Consider the following 20,556-nt stretch of genomic DNA (forward strand, 5'->3'; position numbering starts at 1 on the left):
CAGGAGAGCTCAGAGCTGGGTCTTTTTGTTTAAGATCAAAGTAGATGGTTTACAACGCTGTTCATCTCGGGTGTACAACATAGTGAGTCAGGACTTTTGCAGATTATGCCTCATTGTCAGTCGTTACCAGACGGTGAGGATCAGTCCCCACGCCGAGTGCTGGTCTACGGAGCGGCTGTGTCTGTTCCCGAGAGCTGCGTTCTTCAAGGGCAGGGGCACCCGGGAGGACAGTTTGGTGAGGAGGCCAGGCCAGCACCTGCTGCCCCTGCCACCCCACAGGGCTGAGCGCTGCCCTGGGGGTCACACTGTTGGTGCCCTGGGGGTTGGTCACCCTGTTGGTGCCCTGGGGGTCACTCACACTGTTGGTCCCCTGGGAGGGGGGGGTCACACTGTTGGTGCCCTGGGGGGCGGGGTCACTCCGTTGGTACCCTGAGGGGGTCACCCTGTTGGTGCCCTAGGGACAATCACCCTGTTGGTGCCCTGGGGGTCACGCTGTTGATGCCTTGAGGGAGTCACTCTGTTGGTGCCCTGAGGCGGTCACCCTGTTGGTGCCCTGGGCGGGGGGGTCACGCTGTTGGTGCCGCAGTGTGGGTTGGGCTGCAGCTCCCAACTACCATCAGTGATCATGTTCTTCATAAGACAAAGCAAAACAGCTCAGTTTCTCTTAAGAAGGGCCCAAAGAAGCAATCACATTTTCAATTTTATTAATCTTGACCCCTGAGGACCAATGTTTTTAATACCCTCTGGGACAAAGCAGGAAGTAACAGAAAGCCTCTCACACACTGTTCAACAAAGTGCCTGGGTCGTTTTGAGGCAGAAGCTCTTGTATGACTGAGCTACAAACCCATCTCGCCACCAGGTAACCGTGGTTATTCCAACCAGGGTGTTTGGCAGACATTCCCCAAAATAGGGTGAGCCTGTCTCTTCAGATCCAGGGACTAAGACTCCAAGCTTCCACTGCAGGGGGTGCGGGTTCAGTCCCTCATCAGGAACTAAGATCCCACATGTCTTGAGGTGTGGCCAAAAAAATCAGGAAGTAAACAACTGACAACATTTATGGCCAATTCAAGCTTTCAAAAGAAAACTCAAACACTGTGAAACTGTTTCTGCCCCATGACGTTTACAGCTTGCCTACTCCTGGATTTTTCTGGTAAGCCTAGTGGTATTGTAGACCAGCCTGTGTCAATATTTGAAAGAGATACATAACTTTGTGGAACAGTATTCTCAAAAGGACTGGTGCATGCTGTTACACAATCATGTACAAATCAACTATTCAAAGTTCAGTGTACGTGGATATAACAGAATTTGAAATCATTGCTCTAGTTGTCAGATTCCACGTTGCAACTAACTTTTAGGAAACCACCAACTGTCAAATTTTGGTGTAGTATCAATAGCTACAAACTTGGTGTAGTATGAATATCTACAACTATCCAGAAGCTATTAAAATACTCCTCCCTTTTCCAACTATATACCTGTGTGAGGCTGGATATTCTTCATACAATTCAACCAAAATAACATATATCAAGAGACTCTGCAGAAGCAGATGAGCATCTCTCTTCCTGCTATTAAGCCAGACAAGAATTGTAGAAATGTAAAAAAAAAAGCTACTCTTTTCATTTTTTTTTGTAAAATCTGACTTCTTCACTAAAATGTTATTTGTTAAGATGTAATGGTGATCACTGTTATGTTTAGATGAATTAATACATAAAACCTGTTTTTTTCCTCCTTTCAGATGAATTTTAGTAGATAGAATCCACATAAGCAAAGCCCCTGGGGGTTCTGCGCATTCGTGGGTGAAGGAGGGGATAACAGCTACAAGAGAAGGTCATAAGCGGAGCCATTTTAGCTCCTGGGTGGAGGATCTGGAAGACCGAGACTGCTGATCTCTGTTTCATTAGCTCATCCCCATTGGCCTGCTCTGGGCATTCAGGAGTGGGTACCAGTATGAGCTTTCCAGATGGCACAGTGGTAAAGAATCTGCCTGCAAGTGCAGGAGATGCAAGAAACTGGGTTCAATCCCTGGGTTGGAAAGATCCCCTGGAAAAGAAAATGGCAACCTGCTCCAGTTTCTTGCCTGGGAAATCCCATGGGCAGAGGAGCTGTAGTCTGGAGGGCTACAGTCTATGGGGTTGCAGAGTCGCAGGTTTGTGGTCTGGGAGGAAGGAAGTCTAAGGCCCATAGTGCTGATTTTCTACTCTAGTTGCCAGGGTCTTGAGCAGAACAGTCTTGACTCAATCTCAAGAAATGGCTCGGATTTGGTCCTGGAGGAATCCCTGGAAAAGATTAAGCAAACGAGGTCCAGATGTGAATAGGAGGATAATGAGTATGAATGGTCCGGGAAGGGGCAAAACCCAAGGCATCGGTCCCAGTCCATCAACCATGACTGCCAGGAGTTGCTTAATCTCAGGCAGACTCGAGAGGCTCAATCTTTAAGGTTTTTTCAGCTTCCTGAACAACACCAGACTGGTTGGCATAGAAGCAGTAGGATTCATCTAGAAAAAGGCACAGACCTCCCTTCTCTACAGTTAGTAGATCAAATCCCCTTCTATGTTGTAACTACGGCCGCCAAGGAATCGCGTTGGTTTTGGAGAGCTGTTGGACCCTGGGCTATCTCCTGAGGCTGTCTGGTAGGTCTTTAGATAGTGCCTGGTAGTTGTGGACGGAGGTGGTTAGGCCGGCAGTTCCTGTTCCAATTCCAGCCACTATTCCTAGTCCCATTAAGAGGCGAATGAAATGAAGGGCTTGTTTCATTCACTTGTGAATGAGAGGAATAGGTAGGGGTTGATCATTGGGGGCTATAAAAATGTTTGGACTGGAGTATACCAGGGTGCAGGTTCCGATCCAATTAGTAGGTAAACAGAGGTATGTAGATGCCCCACACAGGAGGAACAGGCCAGGTGTCACAATGCAACAGCTGAAGTCGATGGTGAAGAGGAGTTGGGGTGGGGGGTGGGGATTTGATCGTTCGTTCAAGAACAGGGACCCCGCTAAGGTGGCCCCAATGATGGGAGAAGTGGAGGAGTATGCTGAGAGAACCGTCCTGTAAAGGTTAACGAATGTCCTGTAGGACCAGAAACATTATATATATAGCCTTTCCAGTGGCAAAGAGTAAAGTGGAGATATGGTTACACATGGGTTTAGAGATTATGCCCATGGGTTGGTCATATGAACTGTTTCAGAAGTTTCTGCTGCTGCTGCTGCTGCTAAGTTGCGTCACTCATGTCCGACTCTGTGCGACCCCATAGACGGCAGCCCACCAGGCTCCCCCATCAAAAGGAGCTGGTTATGAGTTGGTGATGAACAGGGAGGCCTGGCATGCTGCGATTCATGGGGTCGCAAAGAGTTGGACACGACTGAACGACTGATCTGATCTGATAACAGTGTTACTCTCTGGGTGACAGGGCCTCCTATTGGAGGTTTTCCATTGTAGGAGGGCGGGTCAGTGAGGAAAGATTCTAAGAGTTTGTCTGAATTCTGGATTTGATCACTAGTGTGAAGGTATCACTTTTCACTTTCATGCATTGGAGAAAGAAATGGCAACCCACCCCAGTATTCTTGCCTGGAGAATCCCTGGGACAGAGGAGCCTGTTGGGCTGCCGTCTGTGGGGTCACACAGAGTCAGACACGACTAATGTGACTTAGCAGCAGCAGCAGCAGTGAAGATATTTAAGATATGAGATGAATAAAGGCTCCCCAAGGTATGAGTGGTGTAGGGATATGTAACCACTGGTCCAGTCAAGGATGGATGGGGGGGGGGGGGCTGAATCTCCCAGAGGAGTTATGGATAGATATATCCAGCAGTCTTTAGCCAACTGTGGGTTAGAGGCATTGGGGAGAGTATGGGTTAAATTAAGGGTCCGGAATAGATAGTTGAAGTTAGGGTTTTGAAAGAGTTCTTGGTCAGAGGAGAGAAAGAAGATAGGAAGAAGATGTTAACCAATATTTGGGGAAGTAAATATAAGGTAGACTATTGTGGAGAAGAATTGGATTTCAAAAGGGTAAAAGTTATAAAAGGTCCCCTGCAGCCACAGGGTAGAGATGTAATCTTCATCGTGTTCGAACATGGATCCTTGAGGACTCGAGACCCAGATATCTGTCAGGAGTTGTTCCAGAAGTAATTGCAGCCGTGAAACCAACAGGCTCATCTGTCGTCAGCTGGGGCCGGTGGAAGCCATGAGAACTTTGGAGTTGTAGGGCCTGTGGAAGAAACTCGGTTAGTTTTTGTCTGGTAAGCATTCTCATCATTGGGCTGCATAACCTTTTTTAGTCAAGTAATGTGCACCCAAGGGGTGATTTCTTTTAATTTTGCAGTGGTAGGGGTCAGCAGAATTACCGTGTAGGGTCCTTGCCATTTGGGGATTAGATCTGAGTGGGACTGAACTGTCATATAGACTTTGTCTCCTATTTGGAGGAATGGGTACAGGAGATTGAGATGCGGTTGAGGGAGTAGGTTATCCATATGTTGCCAAAGGGCATCTTGTATCTGGGCAAGTAAGGGAAAAGGGAGGTGGGATGGCAGTTTGGGACCATCATGGGAGTGGGGGAGTCCTAAAAGTACTGTGGCCCATACATGGCCTCGAACGGACTGATATTTAGAGGTTTTTTTGGTAAGGCCTGGCAAAATTATTGCAGGTGGTGACTGCAGCCATGAAATTAAAAGATGCTTACTCCTTGGAAGAAAAGTTATGACCAACCTAGATAGCATATTAAAAAGCAGAGACATTACTTTGCCAACAAAGTTCTGTCTAGTCAAGGCTATGGTTTTTCCAGTAGTCATGTATGGTTGTGAGAGTTGGACTATAAAGAAAGCTGAGCATCAAAGAATTGATGCTTTTGAATGTGGTGTTGGAGAAGACTCTTGAGAGTCCCTTGGACTGCCAGGAGATCAAACCAGTCCATCCTAAAGGAGATCAGTCCTGGGTGTTCATTGGAAGGACTGATGCTGAAGTTGAAACTCCAATACTTTGGCCACCTGATGCAACGAGCTGACTCATTTGAAAAGACCCTGATGCTGGGAAAGACTGAGGGTGGGAGGAGAAGGGGACGGCCCAGAGGATGAGATGGCTGGATGGCATCACTGACTCAATGGACATGAGCTCCAGGAGTTGGTGATGGACAGGGAGGCCTGGTGTGCTGCGGTACAAGGAGTTGCAAAGAGTTGGACACGACTGAGCGACTGAATTGAACTGGACCTTTAAGAGGGCTAAAGGGAGGAGTTTAGTCCAATCTTGATGAAGTTTGATTGTTAATTTAGTCAGTTTCTTTTAGGACTCGATTGGCTCTCTCAACCTTACCGGAGGACCGGGAGTGATAAGGAATGTGAAACCTCCAAGGAATTTGAAGGGCTTGTGCAATATTTTGGGTGATTTGGGATGTGAACTTGGGCCCATCGTCAGACTGGAGGGAGGAAGGCATCCCAAACCTGGGGAGGACTTCAGTAAGGATAAGGTGAGCCACAGTAGGGGCTCATTTGTTAGTAGTCGGGAAAGCTTCGATCCATCCAGAAAATATATCTATGAAGACTAGGAGAAATTTAACCCTTTTTACGAGTGGCATGTGGGTGAAATCTACCTGCCATTCTTGTGTGGGAAGATGTCTGAGAATTTGGTGGGTGGAGAAAGGGGTGGGTGACGAATGTTAGAATGGGGGTTTGCCCACTGACAAGTGGTACAGGTTTGGCTCAGATCACTTAAATAAGCCACATCGTCTTTAGTTAACTCAATCGTTCTGAAGGAAAGTCTTAAGTACTTTTGCGGAGGGGTGGAACAGAGAATGTAAATATGAAAGTAATGTGTGGCTGTTTGGCTCGTCAACCTGGGCTATAGTAAAGACAGGACTAACAGAGGCAGCCTGCTGCTTTGCTTCGTGATCTGCTATGTTGTTATAAAAGGAGATAGGGCCGTGTCGCTGATGTCCCCGGCAACGTATTACAGCAGCTTGTTTTGGGAGCTGAGCCGCATGGAGGAGTTCAGAAATAAAAGAAGCATTGAGAATAGGCGTGCCCTTCTGAGTCAGGAATCCCCTTTCCCTCCAGATTATAATGTTAGAATGTAATATGTTGTAGACATATTTGGAGTCAGTGTAAATGTTTATCTTTTGATCTTTGGCTAGGGTCAAAGCTTGTGTAAGAGCTATCAGTTCAGCCTTCTGTGAGGATGTGTGAGCTGGGAGTGTGGCTGACTTCACGAGGCGGGGGTAGGGGGGATAACTTTGTCAGGCTGTCCCTGGACTATAGCGTATTCAGCCCCAAGTGGGGCTTGCTTCTGGGTACTGCCATCTGTGAACCAGGATGGGACTGTGGGGTCAGTAAGGGGCTGATCGGTTATATGTTCTAAGGTCTAAACACAGTCATAGGATAGGTGTTCTGCTTCTGGATCTGGTGTAGGGAGTAAGCTAGCAGGATTAAGAGGTTTACAAGGCGTAAAAGAAAGGGATAGGTCGAGGAGGTGTGTGTGGAGGATCTGTAGTCGAGTAGTGGGCAGAGAAAGGAAAGCCCGATGAGAGAGTAAATCTTTGAAGGAATGAGGAGAGCATACATTTAGAGGGGCGTTTCAGATTAGGTTTTGGGCTTCAGGTGTTAAGAGGGTGGTTGCAACCAACGCCTGGAGACAAGGTGGCCATCTGAGCGTGACGGGATCGAGTTGTTTGGATAAGTAAGCTAGAGGGCCCCATATGTCCCCGCGTTTCTGGCACAGAGTCCCTAAGGCATGTCCTTGTCGAGAATGTACAAAAAGGAAAAAAGGCCTGGTGTAATCAGGTAAGTAAAGAGAAGGCGCCCGTAGTAAATGTTTGCTAGGTGTCTGTATGGGGGTGTGGAGAGAGGTGGGGGCCATTATGGGTTCATCTAAGTTTCCTCGAGTAGCTTGGTAGAGGGGTTTTGCATGGAGGGCAAAATTTGGGACCCATATTCAGAAGAAGTTTAATAGACCTAATAGAGAAAGACGTTTCCTCTTGGTTTGGGGCCTGGGGGTCTGTGTCAAGGTTCGAAGTCTCTGAGTTGGGATTATTTTGGATGTGGGAGTGAGAAGCGATCCCGTGTAACTGTCAGTGGTGCAAGCAATTGTGCTTTGGAGAGGGAGGCTCGTAGGCCCGTTGCCTGGGGGCATTCAATGCATTGCGGTGTGGAATAGGCAGTTACGGCGAGAGGAACTACAGAAATCGTCTACATGTTGGAGTGAGGTGGTAGAGCCTAGGTCTAAAGTCTGTAGGTCTCTTTGGAGGGCTTGACCGAAAAAATGAGGGCTACCTCTAAACCCTTGTGGTAAAGCAGTCCAAGTTAACTGTTGAGATTGATATGTGTCTGGGTCCGTCCAGGTGAAGGCAAATAGGGGCTGTGAGGAGTGGTTAGGGGTAAAGTCAGGAAAGCATCTCTGAGGCCCAGTACCCTGAAGTAGGGTGTGTCAGGGGGATATGTGAGAGAAGGGCGCAGGGATTAGTGACCACGGGCTGTACAGTATCATGGCCTCATTGATCTTGAGAAGATCTTGGACTAGACGCCAGGAGTGGGGCCCCTTTTTGACTGCCAGTATAGGGGTATTATGAAGAGAACAGATGGGCTGCAAAAGGCCGGCTTTGAGCAGTCCGGAGATTATTGGTTTAGGTCCTTGTCAGGATTCTGTGGGCAGGGTATACTGAGTTTGGGTTATGACCGGAGAGGGATTTTTAGAAAAACCTGGACGGGGGAATGGTGTCAGGCTACTGACGGGGCTTCGGTGTCCCAGACCCGAGGATCTCTCGGGGAAGGTCAGGGGGCAGGTTTTGGGAGTGAGGGCTGGCCAGGGGTTAGGGTGCCAATTGGATGCAAAGAATTGATATGGGATCTAAGAATGGGATGTTTATAGAAGTTTGTAGCTTAACCAGAAGATCACATCCCCCCAGTGCCACTGGGCATTGAGGAACTATAAAAGGATGTGTCAGTGTGGTTTTGCCAAAGGAACGTAGGAGAGGAGGTGTTATTTTGGGATAAAAAGGGATGCCTGAGACCCCTTCGATGGCCACTTCTGAAGGTTGGAGAGGGCGCTTAAAGGAGGTTAAAAGTGAAAAGGCTGCTCCAGTGTCTATTAGAATGAGACTTTGTGTCCGGCCACCGTGCCAATTACCCAAAGCTCCAAGTCTGTCTGTACGGGATGGGCTTGGGGTCTGGAGCTTGGGCTCCGTCACTGGAATAATTCAGGCACAATTGGGTCACCTCTCACCTCATCCGAGGAGCCATGGTCTGGGGTTCCAGGGCCCCCCAAGTCTGGTTCCCAGCCCATTGTTGTTGGGCCTGGGGTGGACCCCGAGATTTGATGGGTAGTGTCTGAGGACAATCCATTTTCCAGTGTCCCCATGTTTGCAGGTGGGGCAGGGTTTGGTGGGTGGCCAGGAGTTTGGGCAGAATTTGGCCCAGTGTCCCACTTGGTTACATCTAAAGCAGGGGCCTGGAAGGTTAGGTCCCATACGGGTGGGTCGAGGTTGGCGGGCCAGTTCAGTTCAGTTCAGTCGCTCAGTCATGTCCAACTCTTCGCGACCCCATAAATCACAGCACACCAGGCCTCCCTGTCCATCACCAACTCCCGGAGTTCACTGAGACTCAAGTCCATCGAGTCAGTGATGCCATCCAGCCATCTCATCCTCTGTCGTCCCCTTCTCCTGCCTCCAATCCCTCCCAGCATCAGAGTCTTTTCCAATGAGTCAACTCTTCGAATGAGGTGGCCAAAGTACTGGAGTTTCAGCTTCAACATCCTTCCTTCCAAAGAAATCCCAGGGCTGATCTCCTTCAAAATGGACTGGTTGGATCTCCTTGCAGTCCAAGGGACTCTCAAGAGTCTTCTCCAACACCACAGTTCAAAAGCATCAATTCTTTGACGCTCAGCCTTCTTCACAGTCCAACTCTCACATCCATACATGACCACAGGAAAAACCATAGCCTTGACTAGACGAACCTTTGTTGGCAAAGTAATGTCTCTGCTTTGAATATGTCATCTAGGTTGGTCATAACTTTTCTTCCAAGGAGTAAGCGTCTTTTAATTTCATGGATGCAGTCACCATCTGCAGTGATTTTAGAGCCCAGAAAAATAAAGTCTGACACTGTTTCCACTGTTTCCCCATCTATTTCCCATGAAGTGATGGGACCGGATGCCATGATCTTCGTTTTCTGAATGTTGAGCTTTAAGCCAACTTTTTCACTCTCCACTTTCACTTTCATCAAGAGGCTTTTTAGTTCCTCTTCACTTTCTGCCATAAGGGTGGTGTCATCTGCATATCTGAGGTTCTTGATATTTCTCCCGGCAATCTTGACTCCAGCCTGTGCTTCTTCCAGCCCAGCATTTCCCATGATGTACTCTGCATATAAGTTAAATAAGCAGGGTGACAATATACAGCCTTGACATACTCCTTTTCCTATTTGGAACCAGTCTATTGTTCCATGTCCAGTTCTAACTGTTTCTTCCTGACCTGCATATAGGTTTCTCAAGAGGCAGGTCAGATGGTCTGGTATTCCCATCTCATTCAGAATTTGCCGCAGTTTATTGTGATCCACACAAAGGCTTTGGCATAGTCAATAAAGCAGAAATAGATGTTTTTCTGGAACTCTCTTGCTTTTTCAATGATCCAGTGGATGTTTGTTAGATAGGTCACAAATAAACATTAATAGCATGTATTTAATACTGAATATTTCCCAGTTCACAAGAACCTGGAATTTATTGTTTAATTTAGAATTATTTGATTTGTAAGCACTTACTTTTCTTTAAGCCAATTAAATAGAGCTCATTTACAAATTAACCTCAAAAATATTGCCCAGAGACAAAGACATACCAAGACATATATAGACATACACAACACAAGATCTAGCTTCATTTTCTAAGCTTAGTCATGAATTAGATATTACAATATAAAATTTACTAGTTTATAAAAAACAGTTCGAATAAATAAAACTTTTAAAGGCTTTCCCCCATTTTTCCTCAGTCTCAGGAGTTAGAGATGGTCTAGATAAGTGTTCCTGAGAGCCCTAGTCTCAAGGCACAGGGAAAGGAAAGCAAGTTCTAACAGAATGGTGGCAGGTCTAAACCAAATGGTGGCCAGGCAAAGCAAAATGGCCATCAAAAATCAGAACACAACACAGAGTTAAAACACACACACACAGACCTGGCGCTCCTCATCATACAGTGCCTTAAATACGAGAATAGTCTCTCAGAAAATCTTCTGTTAAAAACAGAGAACTTCAGATCCAAGTACTAACAGAGTAAATGAAAATACCTCAGGTCTTCAAAGATTTCAAAGGGAGGAAAGGAAGCCAGCTTGAAAGAAGAAGGGGGAGGAGGAGGGAGAGGGGGCTAAAGGGGTGGCCTTACAGACATCTCCTGACACCTGCAGATACCCAGGTGTTATGGGACTTTACCCTGGGCCTCCAGAGAAGGGAGGACTGAACTAGGCCCTACCAGAAACCAAGCCAGAACAGAACCAGAATTCGAGTTCTCTGCAAAGAGGAGGTGATCAGTCTCTAATCCTCATCTCAGGCTGAGGCCCTTCCACCAGATTCCTGCGTCCAGGACCAGGGGACTAGAAAAAAGGGGGAGGATAGGAAGGGTTAAGGAGAGAAAAGAGAGCGGGAAGGGGAGAGAGATCAATAAAGTCTCTTGTTTCTTTCCGGTCAGGGCACTCTGGCCAGTTGTCTGCATCAGGAGGAGTCCAGGGACAAAAGGGTCCCAGATGTGGCCACTGGGTCTGGTCCATCGGCAGGCAAGCTGGCCACTGAGTACCCCGAGCGGTCAGGATGTCAGTGGCAGCAAAGAAAATTCCCTGCCAGAATCACCATTTGTTGCAGGAAGGGTGACCCCTTCCAGGGCCCGAAACTGGGCTCTTGTCTACACTCAGAAATGAATTGTCCGAGGAGACACATGTGCTGACGAAGCAAGAGATTTTATTGGGAAATGGCGCCCGGGTGGAGAGAGGTAGGGTCAGGGAACCCAGGAGGACCACTCTGCCATGTGGCTCGCAGTCTTGGGTTTATGGTGATGGGATTAGTTTCCAGGTTGCCTTTAGCCAATCATTCTGACTCAGAGTCCTTCCTGATGGTGCACGCCTTGTTCAGCCAAGATGGATGCCAGCGAGAAGGATTCTGGGAGGTGGTCGGACATGTGGTGTCTCCTTTTGACCTTTTCTGAACTTTTCCGGTTGGTGGTGGCTTATTAGTTCTGTGTCCCTTACCATGACCTCCTGTTGTAAAACAACTCGTGCAAATGGTTACTACGGTGCTTGGCCAGGGTGGGCGGTTTCGGTCAGTGTGCTTCCCCAAACACTTGCAGAGAGAAGGAGGGCTTCTAAGTTCCCAGAAGGCTTGAATATAGGTGACCTCCAACCATTTACCATTCCATTTGAGTAAGTTAGTGAGATCTGATAAAATATTGAAATCGGAAGTCCTGACCTCAGGCCAGCGGTTTTGGTTATCCAATTTGTATTGAGGCCAAATTTGAGTACAAAGTGACTCGAGTTTATGAACCTTGAGATTGGTCAAGAGTAGAGGTTTGAGGTTTTGTTTTACGCAGGCCAAGGGACAGTCCCATGGGATGGATTGGCTTGCTGTTGCTAAGTTGCTTCAGTCGTGTCCGACTCTGTGCGACCCCACAGATGGCAGCCCACCAGGGTCCCCCATCCCTGGGATTCTCCAGGCAAGAACACTGGAGTGGGTTGCCATTTCCTTCTCCAATGCATGAAAGTGAAAAGTGAAAGTGAAGTTGCTCAGTCATGTCTGACTCTTAGCGACCCCATGGACTACAGCCTACCAGGCTCCTCTGTCCATGGGATTTTCCAGGCAAGAGTACTGGAGTGGGGTGCCAGTGCCTTCTCCAGATTGGCTTGACCCCATAGCAAATGGCTAACGACTGTCTGGTCGAGAGAAAAGGTCGTCACCTAATCTTTTGACCGGGCAAATGGAGAGAGAGAGAGACTTTTAAGGAGGGAGGGGCGTCCCCCAAGTACCTCCCCAGAGGGCCTTTGGGCTGGAGGGTTCCCTGGGAACGCAGAAAGGACGATAGTCTCTGGCGCCCTAGAGTACTGTCCAAGCTTCCCTGGGCTACTGGGTCAGGTGAGAATTCGTGGTGGATGGAGGGAGGTCGAATGGCAAAAGGCCTCTGTCCTGGAGTTGGTTGGTCTCGCTAAAAAGAGCGCATAGAGAAAAGAGGAAGAGAGAGAGAGGCCAATATTCCTTGGGGTTCGTGGAAACCAATACAGACCTTACCCAGGGCTTGTACTGCTCATGAAGGCACAGGGCGTCCTCCCGAGGAGGTACTGAAAGCCTGGGCGGGAAAGTGAGCATGGCAGGTTTCTTCGCTCCAAAGAGCTGGCCATGGAGAATGAGTCTGAGAAGGAACCTCAACCTCCTGGGTTTGGCACCAAAAACTGTAGGGTAAGGGAGTTAGAGAAGCTGAGGTTCAGAGAAAGAAGGAGACTGGCACTTTACAGGAACAGATCACCTTTAATGAGGCGAGAAGGGGCAGCAGTCAGATCAGTGGGCTGCTGCGCCAAGAAGAGAGTAGGTATATACAGAAAACATATATATGCGGAGATACATTGTTTGGAGGGGGTCTGTTTTTCCTCAAGATTATTTTTTATTAGTTAGCTTTCAACAACTGGGGCAAGGAATTCCTGAGACCTGCTGGAAACTGGGATCGGCTGGGAGCTGAACGTAATCAATCTTAATGTCCATTCCTTTCTTTAGGGGAGAAAGTTCTTGAAAGCTGAGTGCTGAAGAATTGATGCCTCTGAACTGTGGTGTTGGAGAATACTCTTGACAGTCCCTTGGATTGCAAGGAGATCCAACCAGGCCATCCTAAAGGAGATCAGTCCTGGGTGTTCATTGTAAGGACTGATGCTGAAGCTGAAACTCCAATACTTTGGCCACCTGATGCGAAGAGCTGACTCATTTGAAAAGACCCTGATGCTGGGAAAGATTGAGGGCAGGAGAAGGGGACTGCAGAGGACGAGATGACCGACTCAGTGGACATGAGTTTGAGCAAGCTCTGGGGGTTGGTGATGGACAGGGAGGCCTGGCGTGCTGCGGTCCATGAAGATGCAGAGTCAGACATGACTGAGCCACTGAACTGAACCAAACTGAACGAATGGTGGGGAGTTTTAACCGGGTAGCCTTTCCCTTTTCCAGGGGATCTTCTCAACCCAGGGATCGAACTCAGGTCTCCGCATTACAGGTGGATTCTTTACCAGATGAACCACAAGGGAAGCCCAACTGGAGTTTCAACTGGAGGCTATTTTGAGCCCTGTAGCTTTCCTTCAGGTAACCCGAAGCAATGGCACCCCACTCGTACTCTTGCCTGGAAAATCCCACGGACAGAGGAGCCTGGTGGGCTGCAGTCCATGGGGTCGCGAAGAGTTGGACACGACTGAGCGACTTCACTTTCACACATTGGAGAAGGAAATGGCACCCCACTCCAGTGTTCTTGCCTGGAGAATCCCAGGGACGGGGGAGCCTGGTGGGCTGCCGTCTCTGGGGTCGCACAGAGTCGGACAGGACTGAAGCGACTTAGCAGCAGCAGCTGCAGCTTTCCTTCAGGGACACCGCCTCGCGCCAGGAGCCCGCCCGCCGGCGGGAAGGAGGCGCTCCGCCGCGGGCTTCCAGGCGCGCCCCGCCCGCCTCCCGGGGAGGGGAAAGGAGGGAGGAGGAAAGGAGGAGGCACGGGTGAGGGCAGGAAGAGGCAGGGCAGGAGGAGGGGCGCCCGCGTGCGGCCAGGCTCAGGCCAGGCTCACTGCTGCCTACCCCGGCCCAGGCCCCGCACTCAGCTCCCGGCCATGGTGGAGGCCTGGTACATGGACGAGGCGGCCGACGACCCGCGGCTGCCGCACCGCGCCGAGCCCGCGCGCCCTGTCGGCCTGGAGCAGCTGCGCCGGCTCGGGGTCCTTTACTGGAAGGTACGCGGAGCCCGCGCGGCGGCACAGGCGCCCCTTCGGCCCCTTCGGCCCCGCGCGCCCCGCCTTCCGGCCAGCGGGCCTGCGGAGCCCGGGCCCGTGCTCACTGCGCACGCTCGGCGCGGCCGGGCCGGCCCCCCACCTCCACCGCGGGGCGCGCCGCGTGCTCGGTGCCGGGATCGGGGATCGGGGGGCGGGGATCGGGGGTCCGGGATGGGGGCCGCGGGGGAGGGCAGAGGGGTCGGAGTGAGAGCGGGGCCCCGGGCCCGCGGGTCCCCGCCGCCCCAGTGGGAGGCCGGGGCCCTGTAGGCGCGGGCCTGTCCCCAGGGGCCCTGGCGGGGCGGCGGGAGGGCAGTTGGGGTCCCTGAAGTGTCCCCGTGCGTCTCCCTGGTGGGGGGGAGGGGCGGGTCGACAGGAGGCGCCGTCTGTTCAGACTCCTGACCTTCGGTCTCGCTGTCCACGGGACAGTTTTGGAGCAGGAGTGGACACTGGCCAAGCTCTGAAAGTGTCCGGGGATAAAGTAAGGCTGTGTTTTCAGCTCCTCCGCCAGGTCGAGTCGGGCTCCTCCTGGCTCCTGGTTCTCCTGTGGATGGGAAGACCCAGGACTGTCAGAATTAAAGTTGTTGAGTTGCTCAGTCGTGCCCGACCCTGCGACCCCATGGACTGCAGCAGGCCAGGCCTCCCTGTCCATCACCAATTCCCGGAGTTTACCCAGACTTACGGCCATCGAGTCGGTGATGCTATCCAACCATCTCATCCTCTGTCGTCCCCTTTTCCTGCCGCCTTCAGTCTTCCCCAGCATCAGGGTCTTTTCCAGGGAGTCGCCCGTAGACTTGTTTGCTCTGCTTCCAGTGCCCTGGGCCTTTTTGTACTTTATAATGACTTGATCTGGAGCAGGACGATAGCTGGGCATGTTCACCTGTTGTGTCTCAGTGACGCCGTAGGGAGTGGGAAGCTCTCACCTGGATGTGAAGGTGCACTGTGGGGGTCTGCTCACCTGGGGAGTGGTCATTGAGAAATTCATGTCTCTGGCTTCCTTGGTGGCTCAGTGGTAGAGGCTGCCTGCTGACACAGGAGACAGGCTGGTTGGGAAGCGCTCACGTGTCTGGGGCAAGGCTGCCACAACTGTCGAGCCGGAGCTCTGTAGTCGGGGAGCTGCAGCTCCACGAAGCCTGCACTCAGCAGTGAAGACCGAGCACAGTCAGAAAGGCATCAATAAAATTTTAAAGAAAGAAAAGGCAGCTGAGACCAGGGGGTAGAAAGCCTCTTGTCTGCCTGAGGAACTTGGGTTTTATTTGTGGGCTCAGAGGGCCTCAGGTGTTTTGGCTCGGGGAAACAAAGTAACCATAGAGTTGCCATAGAGACAAAGGTCAGGCAGACTTGCAGAGTGGACAGGAGGCAGAGGAACAGGACGCGGCGGTGCCGGGGAGGCGCCCGTTACAGGCGTGAGGCGATCAGAGCTTCCCCGACTCCTGGTGGTGGGACTGGAAGCGTGAAGTTTCAATAGAATCTCCCTGGAAGCGCTGTTGGAGAGAAGGGAGGCGGAAATTCGACGCAACTGCACTGCTTTTAGCCTTTAGGGAAACATGCCAAGAAATAGGGAAAGGAGGGGAAGAAAGGTGACTTTAGGATTGACAAAGGACCGAGTGATATTAGTGCAGTATATGTGGGATATAATTATACTGGAGATCCAGAATGCGGACACAGGACTAGGTAATAAATTCAGAGTATAATCATATTGGAGATCCAGAAAGAGACTGTTTGGTGTGTTCACGTGACCTCCTGTTTGTTGCTTGTTTAAACTCTTTTAGCTGGATGCAGACAAATACGAGAACGATCCAGAATTAGAGAAGATCCGCAAAGAGAGAAACTACTCCTGGGTGGACATCATAACCATAAGCAAAGACAAACTACCGAATTACGAGGAAAAGGTAAGGGCTCTGTGTTACTGGACAAGGGGGTTATCAATTATCCACTATTAACAAATGCGGGAGAAGGCAATGGCACCCCACTCCAGTGCTCTTGCCTGGAAATTCCATGGATGGAGGCACCTGGGGTTGCAAAGAGTCGGACACGACTGAGCGACTTCACTTCCTTTCTTTCTGTAGTTACTTTCAGAGAAGGAAATGGCAACCCATTCCAATGTTCTTGCCTGGAGAATCCCATGGACGGAGGGCCCGATGGGCTGCAGTCTATGGGGTTGCAAAGAGTTGGACATGACTTAGCAACTAACACACACACACACATTAATAAATGCAAGCCTTTCCTTCTTTTTACATGTCTTTCATTTTGGTTTATATGAGAGGCATGCTGGCCTTAGATTAAGCTGAAAAGTATTCCGTCCGTTTCCATTTTTTGGAAGAGTATGTCTAGAATGGTTTTCCTTTTTTCTTAAATGTTTGGCAGATTAACCAATGAAGCCATGGGGTTTGTTTATTTGTTTAGGCGGTAAGTCGCGTGTCCGACTCTTGTGACCCTATGGACTGTAGCCCACCAGGCTCCTCTGTCCATGGGACTTCCCAGACAAGAATACTGGAGTGGATTACCATTTCCTTCTCCAGGGGATCTTCCCGACTCAGGGATCAAACCCTTGTCTCCGTGTCATTACCACCTTCTCGAACGGCTTCTCTCCTGAAATAAAACCCTGCCCCTAATACCAGCTTATCTTTTGTTCTCGTAAAACATACTTCTTTACTATCTGATTATCTCACGGTTGTCTTAGGTTAACACGTTTTGGGCAGGAATCCTGCGGAAGGGGTGCTGCGTCTGCTCAGGGCACCCCGCCTGGAGGCTTGTGCCTGGGGTGGGGTGGGGGTCCCAGTGCCCATGATGCAAAACTTGGCTGAACTGGTGCCCGTCAGGGTTCCGTGTTGGGACCGGACACCTCTTCCCGCTCTAAGGAAGGGGTCTGTGGAGAGTGACTTTCTGCCTGTGACTTTCTGCTCGGAGTCGAACTTGGACTTGGTGTGAGTGAATCTCGCTGACCCGGCCTGAGTCAGTTACCCTGTCCCTGTGCCGTCATCTTCCTGTACTGATTTGGCCTGCTTCTCTCCATCGATGCCCATCAGTACACGCGTGCGGATTCGTGGTTTCCTCGTGGGCCCGTGTCCATTCTTGCCGCGATCCACCTTGATATTCAGATTGGTCCAGACTCAGCGGGGGGCGGGGGGGCCCTCTCTGTGGTTCTGCCGCGTCCCCGCCGTGCTCCCAGCCCCTCTGTGCTCCCTGGCTCAGGGTGTTCGTGCCCCTCAGGGCTCCCTCGGCCCATCCTTGGGTCTCTCTCCTCCCGCACATACCACAGTGCCCAGTGGTGGCTGCATCCACCCAGTTAGGGTCAGCAGGCCTGTCCGTGGAGCTCCAGGTGAGTTGCGGTCCTGTCTTACTGAGGGTGTAGTCAGAGAACTATGTTCAAAAGCACTTAGGTGAGTTTTCTCTTCCTCCTGTGGTTGTGAGCATATGGCTTGATTCCAGATTTAAGGTCCCCCCTCCCCCGGCCCCCAAGCTTGTTTTAGTTTTATTTGTGACTCTGTAAGATGTAAAGTGAGTCACACAGTCACGTCCGACTCTCTGCAAGCCCGCGGACTGCAGCCCGCCAGGCTGCTCTGGCCTTGGAATTCCCCAGGCAGGAGTCCTGGAGTGCGCTGCCATAGCCAGGTTTAAAATGAAGACTCTACCAGAAGGCCCCTCGGCTCCCCTTGGCTGGCCTGCACCGCGCCCTGCTGTCGGGGCCCGCGTGCCCGTTGACTGTACCAGCCCACTCTGCTCCCGCCTTCCGGGCGCCTCCAGCGTTCCTCAGTGACAAACAGCACAGCAGGGAGCGGCGTGTGCATGCCTTTCTGTGCTGTTGGAGGTGTATCTTCAGGGTAGATTCCTAGGCAGGTGGTGGGTCGGTGCGTGTCCAGCTGCAAGGCAGGGACCTGTCCCCATGGCCTCGCCCGCCCGAGAGGCTGCCGTTCTCACTGGAAGCGGGGATTTTCCAAACGTCTGTGGATTGTCCAGAAGGGTGGAAGCATGATGTGAGGAGAGCTTTGAAACCCTCAGGGACAACAGGCAAGAGGTGGGGAATCTTAAGAAGGCCAGTTAAAGAGAAACGTGAAGGTTGCGTGGGTGTTTACTAGAGAATGCTTCCAACGTTTGTGCACATTCAAGCATTTTTATTGTGAAACGTTAGAGGATGGAGCCCTGAAAGACACAGGCCAGGTTGGGATGAGGGGGAGGTGTTTACTGAGCACCTTCCTCAGATGCACACGTGCTCCTGCCCTGCCGGGGTGACCACATGCCTTCGCGTCTCCTGGGGGCGGGCCAGGTGGTCCGCGCTGGCGCAGGGGTGGTTCCAGCCACCTCACCCCGGGGGGCCCCCAGCTCACAGAGCCTCCCCACCCCCAGATCAAGATGTTCTTTGAGGAGCACTTACACCTGGACGAGGAGATCCGCTACATCCTGGACGGCAGCGGGTACTTTGACGTGCGGGACCAGGAGGACCGCTGGATCCGGATCTCCATGGAGAAGGGGGACATGATCACCCTGCCCGCCGGCATCTACCACCGCTTCACGCTGGACGAGAAGGTGGGCTCGCGGCTCCTCTGCCGCAGTGTGGTCTGCGCGCCTGTCGGACGCTCAGCCCCGGCAGCGCCAGGCGAGGACGCTGCCTCAGCGAGCGGCCGGGGGTTCGCGGGGGCCGGGGGTCTGCAGGGGCGCACGGGAGCACATGCCCAGGCCAACGGGAGGCGCCCCTCCAGGGGTCCCTGCTCCTTCGTCATTCGAGGGCATGTCTGTTGGGCCTCAGCTGTTGGGTGCTGGAGCCATGGACACGTCACAGAAGCAGGAGAAGGGTGGTCTGGGGCTCCCTCCATGGGCTTGGGACTGACCTGAGACTCACGGGTGTGCTCAGCTTAAAGCTCAGGACTCGGAGAGGATGTGCGAGGGAAGGAAGGTCGCCCCACTCCTGGCCCCAGCATCTCTCCCTGAAGGTGGCCATGATCAGGTCCTCAAAAGTCTTCTTGGAGAGACGGCTCGCTTGGCAGGCGAATGTGAGTCGTGCACAGGAGCCAGCCGAATCTGTCCGGGGGTGGCGCCCCTCTTTTCTGCTCGCTGAGCTCTGGGACTGTTTCCTGTCGGCATATAGAGAGCCCCAGCCTGGGTGCAGCTGCCTGATGGCCACTGGGACCCACTCTGGTTTACTGCGTTGAGTGGTGACCCCAAGAGATGGGTCCGCCACCTGTCTCCAGTTCTTTGCTGTCGTAAACGGCTCCGGGAGAAAGAACCTCACGCGTTTGCCATCGTGGCCTGCTGAGAGTTCCCCTGTAGGACACACCCCCGGACGTGCACCCTGGCTGGACAGGGGTGTGGGTTTCAAACCGTGCTGCGGGAGGGGCCCGCGTGCAAGGCGGTGTGTCTGTCGAGAGTGTGGGCCCGACGCTGCCCTGCGGCTGCCTGAGCACAGGCCCTCCTGCCTTTCAGAGGAATGTGTATGAGAACAGGGGTGAGTGGCATGGGGCGTGACCTCACGGCTGCATGCCCAGCGCCGCTCTGTCTGTGTGTCTCCCCAGAACTACGTGAAGGCCATGCGGCTGTTCGTGGGAGACCCCGTGTGGACGCCATACAACCGGCCGTCGGACCACCTCGAGGCCCGGACGCAATACCTGGAGTTCCTGGCGCAGTCGGCCTAGCGGCCCCTCGTGAGGCAGCACGGAGTCTGTCCCTTTCTCCGGCTTCAGTTCTGCAGGCGCGAGGCTGGGGAGCCTCCTCTGCAAGCTTGTCAGATCAGAACACTGTATTTTTTTGATCAGAACACGTTTTAATGGATGGAGCCATGGAGCTGGTTGCACATGCAACCAGCTGGAAATTTGGGCAGGTGATTCACTTCTCTGATTCGGGGTCAGGGTCAGTGGCCCCGCACTAGATCACGCCTTCAGCTCTGACCAGTGAGTTTCATCTCCCCAAATATAGCCACTTACTGCCTGATTCTTGGGCTTTAAACAGGCGCCAGGCGAGGCCATGCCTGCCCTGTGCAGACTGTGACAGTGGGTGACAGGGCGGTGGAGAGGTCACCCACTTTTCTCCCAAAACACAGGGGTGCTGAGGGGGAAGCTGGCATGTTGGGGGACACACACTCACTTACGCCACTTTCTTGCTCAAAATAAAGGAGCTGCCTTGTTGCTCTGCTGGCGGCTTGGAGTCGCCTTCTGTTCTGGTACCTGTGGTTCCCTCACGTCACCCCCTTTGCGTCCGTCGTCTGACGTGTGTGCCTGTGCGTAGTTACGTCTGTTTCCCGGGTCAGCACTGTTCCACGCGCGATTTCTGGTTAAACTCGTACAGGAAACGAATTCTACAATCAAGCCTTTGAATTTTAACAAGAATTGGTATATCGTTTGTATTTTTAATCAACAGTTTTGAGATACAATTATATCTCATTTGTTATAATCATAGAAAAACCCTGAATTAGCCTCAGATGTGAAGGGCAGTTTGCTTTGGGTATTCTTTTAAACTGGATTAAAAATCTTTATGTGGAAATGGGTATGTCATCGCTTCCACGTTGGTTTTGGCACGTGTCCAGGCACGGAGGGACCCCAGGCCTTGCTGTGTGGGTGAACGCTGGACTTAGGGTCAAGCTGTGTGCCAGCCACACGGGTAACACCGTCAGCCCCCAGGGTCGGG

The 20,556-nt window shown here is 51.7% G+C and overlaps 1 protein-coding gene and 1 long non-coding RNA gene across 2 annotated transcripts; one reads left to right on the forward strand and one right to left on the reverse strand.

The window, feature by feature from the left end:
* Positions 1 to 687: 687 nt before the first annotated feature.
* On the reverse strand, positions 688 to 15,380 carry LOC139184665 (uncharacterized). The gene is made up of 3 exons (XR_011568243.1): positions 14,621 to 15,380; positions 14,342 to 14,482; positions 688 to 4,197 (listed from the first exon to the last, which is right to left on the reverse strand). It is a non-coding gene; the product is annotated as an uncharacterized lncRNA (long non-coding RNA).
* Positions 13,534 to 20,064, forward strand: ADI1 (acireductone dioxygenase 1). Its single transcript, XM_019966860.2, has 4 exons — positions 13,534 to 13,902; positions 15,711 to 15,830; positions 18,286 to 18,465; positions 19,449 to 20,064. Exons 1-4 carry the CDS (start codon positions 13,783 to 13,785, stop codon positions 19,566 to 19,568), a joined length of 540 nt encoding a protein of 179 aa, XP_019822419.2. The 5' UTR covers positions 13,534 to 13,782; the 3' UTR covers positions 19,569 to 20,064.
* The last annotated feature ends 492 nt before the right edge of the window (positions 20,065 to 20,556 follow it).

The sequence above is a fragment of the Bos indicus genome, chromosome 8 (assembly GCF_029378745.1).
Source record: "Bos indicus isolate NIAB-ARS_2022 breed Sahiwal x Tharparkar chromosome 8, NIAB-ARS_B.indTharparkar_mat_pri_1.0, whole genome shotgun sequence".
In the NCBI taxonomy this organism is placed as follows: domain Eukaryota; kingdom Metazoa; phylum Chordata; class Mammalia; order Artiodactyla; family Bovidae; genus Bos; species Bos indicus.

Excerpts from the sequence above, each read along its gene's own strand:
- ADI1 (XM_019966860.2), top strand. The coding sequence starts at position 13,783 with ATGGTGGAGGCCTGGTACATGGACGAGGCGGCCGACGACCCGCGGCTG. Across the intron at positions 13,903-15,710 it reads TCGGGGTCCTTTACTGGAAG|CTGGATGCAGACAAATACGA; the intron begins GTACGCGGAGCC and ends AAACTCTTTTAG. Across the intron at positions 18,466-19,448 it reads GCTTCACGCTGGACGAGAAG|AACTACGTGAAGGCCATGCG; the intron begins GTGGGCTCGCGG and ends GTGTCTCCCCAG.